The sequence below is a fragment of the Phyllobates terribilis genome, unplaced genomic scaffold, assembly GCF_046119375.1.
Source record: "Phyllobates terribilis strain yellow unplaced genomic scaffold, ASM4611937v1 Scaffold_11__3_contigs__length_659146591, whole genome shotgun sequence".
NCBI lineage: Eukaryota > Metazoa > Chordata > Amphibia > Anura > Dendrobatidae > Phyllobates > Phyllobates terribilis.
The window spans coordinates 566,417,900-566,429,716 of NW_027362771.1; the positions used below are offsets into that span (position 1 = coordinate 566,417,900).

The following is an 11,817-nucleotide window of genomic DNA, read 5'->3' on the forward strand; positions in this document are numbered from 1 at the left end:
ATGTGCAAGTGCAGCGGTAAACACATATGCTTGGCCAATGTGAGCATGCGGGTTCAACTATTCCCTATTCTTAGGATCACTTGTAGATCAGAGGGGTCCGACCAACGGTATCGACAACATGGGTCTCTGAAATGCTCCTTGTATATGCACCACCTCTCCAATAACTTACTTAGGACTGCCGAGTGCCATGATAGGCAATCCCATAAAAAACTGCCGGCATCTGCCTAGAACAGCAGTGACTGGAGCTAGCGCCGATCACTGCTGTTTAATTAACTGCCACTGTCAATTACAGATGGTGGCATTGAAATGTCATAATCGCCGCTTCGAGTGCTTCCCCGTGGGCCATAGAGGGAAAAAGAGAATCTTTCAAAACCGCCACTCATCCCGCAGAAAAACAAGCCCTAGTATGTCTATGTCGATGGAAGAATAAAAAAAAAAAACCCCAAAAAAACAGGTAAAGCACAAAAAATCAGCACAGAGACGCTGATAGTAAGAGGAGCACAGAGACGCTGATAGTAAGAGGAGCACATGACGCTGATAGTAAGAGGAGCACAGAGACGCTGATAGTAAGAGGAGCACAGAGACGCTGATAGTAAGAGGAGCACAGAGACGCTGATAGTAAGAGGAGCACAGAGACGCTGATAGTAAGAGGAGCACAGAGACGCTGATAGTAAGAGGAGCACAGAGACGCTGATAGTAAGAGGAGCACAGAGACGCTGATAGTAAGAGGAGCACAGAGACGCTGATAGTAAGAGGAAGACAAGAGGAGTTGGGGTAAAACCGTTCATTTATAGTCAAACTATGGAGACACATTGGTCCGCACAGGAGCTGCATACGTAAAACGATACGGCATATTTAAATCATTTCCTATGTTTCTTTATAAAAAGTCAAGTCTAACCTGAAAGACGAAGAAGGGGGCGATGGCTCTCTCCTTAAACAGGTGTAAGAAGTCAGGCACGACCATTTCAGCCCTGGGAAAAGAAGAAAAAGGACATATAAGATCCAAAGGAGCGACGTGTCGGCCTCTGCGTGCGATATGACCTTCTCGTACTTGTTAGTGCCGTAGGTCTTCTCGGCAGCTTTAATGTCGGCCTCTTCCAGGTAACCCTTCGCCCCCTGGTAATAGGAGAGCTTCCGCTCCACGGGGAACACGACCGGAAAGAATTCTTTTTTCTCCGCAGAGTCGTAAGAATACTTGATTTTTTGGAATTCGAAGCTGAGCGTCGCCAGTCCATCTTCACCCTGTGGGGCCGGACAGTGAGGTCGTTACTAAAACACATTATAGAGGTGGGTCTCTGGACACATTAGCTGAAGGTGGGCCGAAACCACCAACCACCTGATGTGTATGGGGACCTGCCGGCTCCAGAGCTCCGGTATCAGGCGCGCGGGCCGGAATAGGGCGTGCGGCCCGGCTCCAGAGCTCTGGTAGGACCTGGTATCGGCCGTGCGGACCGGCTCCAGAGCTCTGGTAGGACCCGGTATCAGGCGCGCGGCCCGGCTCCAGAGCTCTGGTAGGACCCGGTATCAGGCGCGCGGCCCGGCTCCAGAGCTCTGGTAGGACCCGGTATCGGCCGTGCAGACCGGCTCCAGAGCTCTGGTAGGACCCGGTATCGGCCGTGCAGACCGGCTCCAGAGCTCTGGTAGGACCCGGTATCGGCCGTGCGGACCGGCTCCAGAGCTCTGGTAGGACCGGTTTCAGCTCCACATAAAAGACGACAACAGCACCATGTTTACCTATAAATAACCTCCCGTGTCCCATCCTCGCACCCTCACCTTTTCTCTAATGAGTGGCACTAGCTCCGCGGATCCATTGTTGGGTGTGGGTACAACCTTAGCCCAGGTGGCGGTGTTTGGATTTGGGTCCTGTGTGGGGAGGTGAAAGGACAGAGTGAGCTTTGCATACACAATAACAATCCGCACGTACAACACGAGCCGCCAGTTAGATTGTGATCCGACTGGTTAGACGTGGTCATGCAGCTCCGGTTTTATGAGGACCAGCAGATACATCTCAGGCCAGGCAACACCTTCATGGATAATAACTACAGGAGTGTCACACGTCGCCCCGGAGGCTGCACCAAAGCACTGGACACACGACCGTCTCAGGTCCCTTTCAAACATCTCCTTTTCGAGTAGTCCCTAATCACGTCGGTGAGGGTCCGGCATCTAGCACCCCCAATGACCAGCTATTAGCAGGTCCTGTGGAAACTGGATAGACACAGCGCAGCCCTTGTGGATGTTCCTAGGTACTGCGGCTCAGATTGTGTTCACTTTAATAGGAGCCGAGGAGCAGTACCTGAGAACGGCCACTACACGGTGTTCGGCGCTGTGCTGGATCTGCAAACAGCTGTGAGTGCGGCCGGTCCCTGCCCCCCTGATACAGACGACCTATCCCAAGGCGTCTGCTGTGGCACATACACATCCTAGAGGGGGATTCACATGGTCAGAAAATTCCTCTCTGGTCAGCAGGTGCAGTCAGGTGGGACACAGGACCCCCTATCAGGTGATCACACAGCGCTCTGACCCCATCCATAACCTGTCCTGTGTACGTGGCATACAAACATCCGGTTCCTCACCTTCCATCATATGATCCAAAGCCTCCTGAGACCCTGTAAGAGTCTAATATCAGTGGTCACCGTGTCCTGCAAATATGAAGAGCCACCAGCTGCTCCCATGGGTGCTGACTGCTGACTGTGAGGGTCCTCCACCCTAAGTAGCGATATCAGGGCTACACAATTACTCCGGCTACATGGCCACACGGAGTAATGTCCACACGTGGACATACGGTCACCATTATGGTCTACTGACGGGTCGCCATTACGGTCCCCATATGGTCTCCTGACGGGTCGCCATTACGGTCCCCATATGGTCTCCTGACGGGTCGCCATTACGGTCCCCATATGGTCTCCTGACGGGTCGCCATTACGGTCCCCATATGGTCTCCTGACGGGTCGCCATTACGGTCCCCATATGGACTCCTGACGGGTCGCCATTACGGTCCCCATATGGACTCCTGACGGGTCGCCATTACGGTCCCCATATGGACTCCTGACGGGTCGCCATTACGGTCCCCATATGGACTCCTGACGGGTCGCCATTACGGTCCCCATATGGACTCCTGACGGGTCGCCATTACGGTCCCCATATGGACTCCTGACGGGTCGCCATTACGGTCCCCATATGGTCTCCTGACGGGTCGCCATTAAGGTCACCATATGGTCTCCTGACGGGTCGCCATTAGGGTCACCATATGGTCTCCATTACGGTCCCCATATGGACTCCTGACGGGTCGCCATTACGGTCACCATATGGTCTCCTGACGGGTCGCCATTACGGTCACCATATGGTCTCCTGACGGGTCGCCATTACGGTCACTATATGGTCTCCTGACGGGTCGCCATTACGGTCACCAAATGGTCTCCTGACGGGTCGCCATTACGGTCACCAAATGGTCTCCTGACGGGTCGCCATTAAGGTCACCATATGGTCTCCTGACGGGTCGCCATTACGGTCACCATATGGTCTCCATTACGGTCACCATATGGTCTCCTGACGGATCGCCATTACGGTCACCATATGGTCTCCTGACGGGTCGCCATTACGGTCCCCATATGGACTCCTGACGGGTTCCCATATGGACTCCTGACGGGTCGCCATTAAGGTCCCCATATGGACTCCTGACGGGTCGCCATTACGGTCCCCATATGGACTCCTGACGGGTCGCCATTACGGTCCCCATATGGACTCCTGACGGGTCGCCATTACGGTCCCCATATGGACTCCTGACGGGTCGCCATTACGGTCCCCATATGGACTCCTGACGGGTCGCCATTACGGTCCCCATATGGACTTCTGACGGGTTCCCATATGGACTCCTGACGGGTCGCCATTAAGGTCCCCATATGGACTCCTGACGGGTCGCCATTACGGTCCCCATATGGACTCCTGACGGGTCGCCATTACGGTCCCCATATGTACTCCTGACGGGTCGCCATTACGGTCCCCATATGGACTCCTGACGGGTCGCCATTACGGTCCCCATATGGACTCCTGACGGGTCGCCATTACGGTCCCCATATGGACTCCTGACGGCTCGCCATTACGGTCCCCATATGGACTCCTGACGGCTCGCCATTACGGTCCCCATATGGACTCCTGACGGCTCGCCATTACGGTCCCCATATGGACTCCTGACGGCTCGCCATTACGGTCCCCATATGGACTCCTGACGGGTCGCCATTACGGTCACCATATGGTCTCCTGACGGGTCGCCATTACGGTCACCATATGGTCTCCTGACGGGTCGCCATTACGGTCACCATATGGTCTCCTGACGGGTCGCCATTACGGTCACCATATGGTCTCCTGACGGGTCGCCATTACGGTCACCATATGGACTCCTGACGGGTCGCCATTACGGTCCCCATATGGACTCCTGACGGGTCGCCATTACGGTCACCATATGGTCTCCTGACGGGTCGCCATTACGGTCACCATATGGTCTCCTGACGGGTCGCCATTACGGTCACCATATGGTCTCCTGACGGGTCGCCATTACGGTCACCATATGGTCTCCTGACGGGTCGCCATTACGGTCACCATATGTTCTCCTGACGGGTCGCCATACGGTCTCCTGACTAGTCGGATTCTTGATGTCATGTGACCAAAGTGGCCATTCAGCCTCGGCCAAACTGTCCATCCATTGCTCTGGGGCAGTGGGGGGCCACTGACTCGGAGGACACAGTGGTCCACATACGTGTAACATTCATTTCACGGTATAAAGGATCTGTAACCAAAACAGCCCCCAGCTCACACACTACGACCCCCAATAATCCAACACATGTCACATATGGTCACAAACTGGAGAGACAATATGACGTCAGAGGTGAGCTACAGGTGAATGCTTTAGGCAGTGACGTCACTACGCAGGACCACCCCCCAGTCCTGATTTTGCGCCCCCCAGCACACCAGGGGACGTCAGTGCCCCGCCCCCTCCACTGACCTTCGAGCAGGAGAGCGCGCAGTGCGCGTGCACGGACCACAGCCCGGACAGCACGGTGAGGACGTGCAGCAGCCCCAGCGCCGCCGCGCAGATCAGCCCGGCCTCCGGGTACTCCGCCACCCCGTACACCGACACCCACAAGTACAGCCAGGCCGGGTACAGCACGGAGAAGGGCAGCACGGTGCCCCTGAGCAGCCGGGGCCGGCGGCGGTACAGGGTGACCGAGCGGACCAGCTCGTCCTGTGCCGGTACACCGCTGACACCAGCCGCCGCCGCCATTCCCTTTTTCCCCCTGACACTTCCGCCTGCGTCAGCGCTGGCCCTGGCAACACCGGCATCCGCTTCCGCCGGCGGAACACGGCTTCCGGTAATCTGGGTGACATCACTGCTTAACCAGGAAGAGTGACGTCACAGGTCGTCTGCGTGTGATCCAGAAACCTCAGCTTTATTCACTGGTGTCCCGTAGAACTACAAGTCCCAGCGTGTACCTATAGGCTGCTCTGTAGGACTACAAGTCCCAGCGTGTACCTATAGGCTGCTCTGTAGGACTACAAGTCCCAGCGTGTACCTATAGGCTGCTCTGTAGGACTACAAGTCCAAGCGTGTACCTATAGGCTGCTCTGTAGGACTACAACTCCCAGACAAGTACATACAATGCACTGTGGTTTTCTTTTTCCTATATTACAGCAGTGTAATAGTTAACAGACTCAACAGCCCGACCAATCATTCTCCTCTCTGTTCCAGGGCGACCAATCACAGGCCTCGCCTCCCCCAACCTGGAAGTGGAGCAGGACCATGTGGGATCTTCAGGGTGACCGGAGGCAGAAGGATCATGTAAGTGCGGCTCTCCCCCTGTATATATGACCCGTGCAGACGGTGCGGCTCTCCCCCTGCATGTATGACCCGTGCAGACGGAGCGGCTCTCCCCCTGTATATATGACCCGTGCAGACGGTGCGGCTCTCCCCCCTGCATGTATGACCCGTGCAGACGGAGCGGCTCTCCCCCTGTATATATGACCCGTGCAGACGGTGCCGCTCTCCCCCTGCATGTATGACCCGTGCAGACGGTGCGGCTCTCCCCCTGCATGTATGACCCGTGCAGACGGTGCGGCTCTCCCCCTGCATGTATGACCCGTGCAGACGGTGCCGCTCTCCCCCTGCATGTATGACCCGTGCAGACGGTGCCGCTCTCCCCCTGCATGTATGACCCGTGCAGACGGTGCGGATCTCCCCCTGCATGTATGACCCGTGCAGACGGTGCGGATCTCCCCCTGCATGTATGACCCGTGCAGACGGTGCGGATCTCCCCCTGCATGTATGACCCGTGCAGACGGTGCGTGGACTGGCTCTCCCCCTGCATGTATGACCCGTGCAGACGGTGCCGCTCTCCCCCTGCATGTATGACCCGTGCAGACGGTGCGGCTCTCCCCCTGCATGTATGACCCGTGCAGACGGTGCGGCTCTCCCCGCTGCATGTATGACCCGTGCAGACGGTGCGGCTCTCCCCCTGCATGTATGACCCGTGCAGACGGTGCGGCTCTCCCCCTGCGTGTATGACCCGTGCAGACGGTGCGGCTCTCCCCCTGCGTGTATGACCCGTGCAGACGGTGCCGGCTCTCCCCTGCGTGTATGACCCGTGCAGACGGTGCCGCTCTCCCCCTGCGTGTATGACCCGTGCAGACGGTGCGGCTCTCCCCCTGCGTGTATGACCCGTGCAGACGGTGCGGCTCTCCCCCTGCGTGTATGACCGTGCAGACGGTGCGGCTCTCCCCCTGCGTGTATGACCCGTGCAGACGGTGCCGGCTCTCCCCCTGCGTGTATGACCCGTGCAGACGGTGCCGCTCTCCCCTGCGTGTATGACCGTGCAGACGGTGCCGCTCTCCCCCTGCGTGTATGACCCGTGCAGACGGTGCCGCTCTCCCCCCTGCGTGTATGACCCGTGCAGACGGTGCGCTCTCCCCCTGCGTGTATGACCCGTGCAGACGGTGCGGCTCTCCCCCTGCGTGTATGACCCGTGCAGACGGTGCCGGCTCTCCCCCTGCGTGTATGACCCGTGCAGACGGTGCCGGCTCTCCCCCTGCGTGTATGACCCGTGCAGACGGTGCCGCTCTCCCCTGCGTGAATGACCCGTGCAGACGGTGCCGCTCTCCCCCTGCGTGTATGACCCGTGCAGACGGTGCCGCTCTCCCCCTGCGTGTATGACCCGTGCAGACGGTGCCGCTCTCCCCCTGCGTGTATGACCCGTGCAGACGGTGCCGCTCTCCCCCTGCGTGTATGACCCGTGCAGACGGTGCCGCTCTCCCCCTGCGTGTATGACCAGTGCAGACGGTGCCGCTCTCCCCCTGCGTGTATGACCCGTGCAGACGGTGCCGCTCTCCCCCTGAGTGTATGACCCGTGCAGACGGTGCCGCTCTCCCCCTGCGTGTATGACCCTGCAGACGGTGCCGCTCTCCCCCTGCGTGTATGACCCGTGCAGACGGTGCCGCTCTCCCCTGCGTGTATGACCCGTGCAGACGGTGCCGCTCTCCCCCTGCGTGTATGACCCGTGCAGACGGTGCCGCTCTCCCCTGCGTGTATGACCCGTGCAGACGGTGCCGCTCTCCCCCTGCGTGTATGACCCGGGCAGACGGTGCCGCTCTCCCCTGCGTGTATGACCCGTGCAGACGGTGCCGCTCTCCCCTGCGTGTATGACCCGTGCAGACGGTGCCGCTCTCCCCCTGCGTGTATGACCCGTGCAGACGGTGCCGCTCTCCCCCTGCGTGTATGACCCGTGCAGACGGTGCCGCTCTCCCCCTGCGTGTATGACCGTGCAGACGGTGCCGCTCTCCCCTGCGTGTATGACCCGTGCAGACGGTGCCGCTCTCCCCTGCGTGTATGACCCGTGCAGACGGTGCCGCTCTCCCCCTGCGTGTATGACCCGTGCAGACGGTGCCGCTCTCCCCTGCGTGTATGACCCGTGCAGACGGTGCCGCTCTCCCCCTGCGTGTATGACCCGTGCAGACGGTGCCGCTCTCCCCCTGCGTGTATGACCCGTGCAGACGGTGCCGCTCTCCCCCTGCGTGTATGACCCGTGCAGACGGTGCCGCTCTCCCCCTGCGTGTATGACCCCGTGCAGACGGTGCCGCTCTCCCCCTGCGTGTATGACCCGTGCAGACGGTGCCGCTCTCCCCCTGCGTGTATGACCCGTGCAGACGGTGCCGCTCTCCCCCTGCGTGTATGACCCGTGCAGACGGTGCCGCTCTCCCCCTGCGTGTATGACCCGTGCAGACGGTGCCGCTCTCCCCCTGCGTGTATGACCCGTGCAGACGGTGCCGCTCTCCCCCTGCGTGTATGACCCGTGGGCAGACGGTGCCGCTCTCCCTGCGTGTATGACCCGTGCAGACGGTGCCGCTCTCCCCCTGCGTGTATGACCCGTGCAGACGGTGCCGCTCTCCCCCTGCGTGTATGACCCGTGCAGACGGTGCCGCTCTCCCCCTGCGTGTATGACCGTGCAGACGGTGCCGCTCTCCCCCTGCGTGTATGACCCGTGCAGACGGTGCCGCTCTCCCCTGCGTGTATGACCCGTGCAGACGGTGCCGCTCTCCCCTGCGTGTATGACCCGTGCAGACGGTGCCGCTCTCCCCCTGCGTGTATGACCCTGCAGACGGTGCCGCTCTCCCCCTGCGTGTATGACCCGTGCAGACGGTGCCGCTCTCCCCCTGCGTGTATGACCCGTGCAGACGGTGCCGCTCTCCCCCTGCGTGTATGACCCGTGCAGACGGTGCCGCTCTCCCCCTGCGTGTATGACCCGTGCAGACGGTGCCGCTCTCCCCCTGCGTGTATGACCCGTGGCAGACGGTGCCGCTCTCCCCCTGCGTGTATGACCCGTGCAGACGGTGCCGCTCTCCCCCTGCGTGTATGACCCGTGCAGACGGTGCCGCTCTCCCCCTGCGTGTATGACCTGCAGACGGTGCCGCTCTCCCCCTGCGTGTATGACCCGTGCAGACGGTGCCGCTCTCCCCCTGCGTGTATGACCCGTGCAGACGGTGCCGCTCTCCCCCTGCGTGTATGACCCGTGCAGACGGTGCCGCTCTCCCCCTGCGTGTATGACCCGTGCAGACGGTGCCGCTCTCCCCCTGCCGTGTATGACCCGTGCAGGACGGTGCCGCTCTCCCCTGCGTGTATGACCCGTGCAGACGGTGCCGCTCCTCCCCCTGCGTGTATGACCCTGCAGACGGGCCGCTCTCTCCCCTGCGTGTATGACCCGTGCAGACGGTGCCGCTCTCCCCCTGCGTGTATGACCCGTGCAGACGGTGCCGCTCTCCCCCTGCGTGTATGACCCGTGCAGACGGTGCCGCTCTCCCCCTGCGTGTATGACCCGTGCAGACGGTGCCGCTCTCCCCCTGCGTGTATGACCCGTGCAGACGGTGCCGCTCTCCCCCTGCGTGTATGACCCGTGCAGACGGTGCCGCTCTCCCCCTGCGTGTATGACCCGTGCAGACGGTGCCGCTCTCCCCCTGCGTGTATGACCCGTGCAGACGGTGCCGCTCTCCCCCTGCGTGTATGACCCGTGCAGACGGTGCCGCTCTCCCCCTGCGTGTATGACCCGTGCAGACGGTGCCGCTCTCCCCTGCGTGTATGACCCGTTGCAGACGGTGCCGCTCTCCCCCTGCGTGTATGACCCGTGCAGACGGTGCCGCTCTCCCCCTGCGTGTATGACCCGTGCAGACGGTGCCGCTCTCCCCCTGCGTGTATGACCCGTGCAGACGGTGCCGCTCTCCCCCTGCGTGTATGACCCGTGCAGACGGTGCCGCTCTCCCCCTGCGTGTATGACCCGTGCAGACGGTGCCGCTCTCCCCTGCGTGTATGACCCGTGCAGACGGTCCCGCTCTCCCCCTGCGTGTATGACCCGTGCAGACGGTGCCGCTCTCCCCTGCGTGTATGACCCGTGCAGACGGTGCCGCTCTCCCCCTGCGTGTATGACCCGTGCAGACGGTGCCGCTCTCCCCTGCGTGTATGACCCGTGCAGACGGTGCCGCTCTCCCCCTGCGTGTATGACCCGTGCAGACGGTGCCGCTCTCCCCCTGCGTGTATGACCCGTGCAGACGGTGCCGCTCTCCCCTGCGTGTATGACCCGTGCAGACGGTGCCGCTCTCCCCTGCGTGTATGACCCGTGCAGACGGTGCCGCTCTCCCCCTCGTGTATGACCCGTGCAGACGGTGCCGCTCTCCCCCTGCGTGTATGACCCGTGCAGACGGTGCCGCTCTCCCCCTGCGTGTATGACCCGTGCAGACGGTGCCGCTCTCCCCCTGCGTGTATGACCCGTGCAGACGGTGCGCTCTCCCCCTGCGTGTATGACCCGTGCAGACGGTGCCGCTCTCCCCCTGCGTGTATGACCCGTGCAGACGGTGCCGCTCTCCCCTGCGTGTATGACCCGTGCAGACGGTGCCGCTCTCCCCCTGCGTGTATGACCCGTGCAGACGGTGCCGCTCTCCCCTGCGTGTATGACCCGTGCAGACGGTGCCGCTCTCCCCCTGCGTGTATGACCCGTGCAGACGGTGCCGCTCTCCCCCTGCGTGTATGACCCGTGCAGACGGTGCCGCTCTCCCCTGCGTGTATGACCCGTGCAGACGGTGCCGCTCTCCCCCTGCGTGTATGACCCGTGCAGACGGTGCCGCTCTCCCCTGCGTGTATGACCCGTGCAGACGGTGCCGCTCTCCCCCTGCGTGTATGACCCGTGCAGACGGTGCCGCTCTCCCCTGCGTGTATGACCCGTGCAGACGGTGCCGCTCTCCCCCTGCGTGTATGACCCGTGCAGACGGTGCCGCTCTCCCCTGCGTGTATGACCCGTGCAGACGGTGCCGCTCTCCCCCTGCGTGTATGACCCGTGCAGACGGTGCCGCTCTCCCCCTGCGTGTATGCCCGTGCAGACGGTGCCGCTCTCCCTGCTGTAGTGTAGACCCGTCAGACGTGCCCCCCCCCTGCCGTGTATGACCCGTGCAGACGGTGCCGCTCTCCCCCTGCGTGTATGACCGTGCAGACGGTGCCGCTCTCCCCCTGCGTGTATGACCCGTGCAGACGGTGCCGCTCTCCCCCTGCGTGTATGACCCGTGCAGACGGTGCCGCTCTCCCCCTGCGTGTATGACCCGTGCAGACGGTGCCGCTCTCCCCTGCGTGTATGACCGTGCAGACGGTGCCGCTCTCCCCCTGCGTGGATGACCCGTGCAGACGGTGCCGCTCTCCCCTGCGTGTATGACCCGTGCAGACGGTGCCGCTCTCCCTGCGTGTATGACCCGTGCAGACAGGGTGCCGCTCTCCCCTGCGTGTATGACCCGTGCTGACGGTGCCGCTCTCCCCTGCGTGTATGACCCGTGGCAGACGGTGCCGCTCTCCCCCTGCGTGTATGACCCGTGCAGACGGTGCCGCTCTCCCCCTGCGTGTATGACCCGTGCAGCGGTGCCGCTCCCCCCCTGCGTGTATGACCCGTGCAGACGGTGCCGCTCTCCCCCTGCGTGTATGACCCGTGCAGACGGTGCCGCTCTCCCCCTCCGTGTATGCACCCGTGCAGACGGTGCCGCTCTCCCCTGCGTGTATGACCCGTGCAGACGGTGCCGCTCTCCCCCTGCGTGTATGACCCGTGCAGACGGTGCCGCTCCCCCCTGCGTGTATGGACCCGTGCAGACGGTGCCGCTCTCCCCTGCGTGTATGACCCGTGCAGACGGTGCCGCTCTCCCCCTGCGTGTATGACCCGTGCAGACGGTGCCGCTCTCCCCCTGGCTGTATGACCCGTGCAGACGGTGCCGCTCTCCCCCTGCGTGTATGACCCGTGCAGACGTGCC

General features: G+C 61.7%; 2 protein-coding genes across 5 annotated transcripts in view; one reads left to right on the plus strand and one right to left on the minus strand.

Annotated features, from left to right (window-relative positions):
• The window catches only part of ATP13A1 (ATPase 13A1), a 46,383-nt gene extending 41,030 nt beyond the window's left edge, over positions 1 to 5,353 (minus strand). Inside the window, exons 1-4 of the mRNA XM_073654132.1 lie at positions 5,000 to 5,353; positions 1,774 to 1,863; positions 1,052 to 1,242; positions 899 to 971 (exon numbers count right to left, since the gene is read on the minus strand). Of these exons, the coding sequence (XP_073510233.1) occupies positions 899 to 971; positions 1,052 to 1,242; positions 1,774 to 1,863; positions 5,000 to 5,278 (633 nt within the window). The 5' untranslated portion in view covers positions 5,279 to 5,353. The remainder of the gene's footprint in view (positions 1 to 898; positions 972 to 1,051; positions 1,243 to 1,773; positions 1,864 to 4,999) is intronic.
• CHCHD5 (coiled-coil-helix-coiled-coil-helix domain containing 5) overlaps positions 4,967 to 11,817 on the plus strand; it is a 24,258-nt gene continuing 17,407 nt past the window's right edge. For 2 of the 4 annotated variants that reach the window (XM_073654136.1, XM_073654135.1), the window contains exons 1-2: positions 4,967 to 5,054; positions 5,744 to 5,833. In XM_073654136.1, coding sequence (XP_073510237.1) covers positions 5,832 to 5,833 — 2 coding nt within the window. In that variant the 5' untranslated portion in view covers positions 4,967 to 5,054; positions 5,744 to 5,831. The other 2 variants (XM_073654134.1, XM_073654133.1) reach the window with 2 other exon arrangements.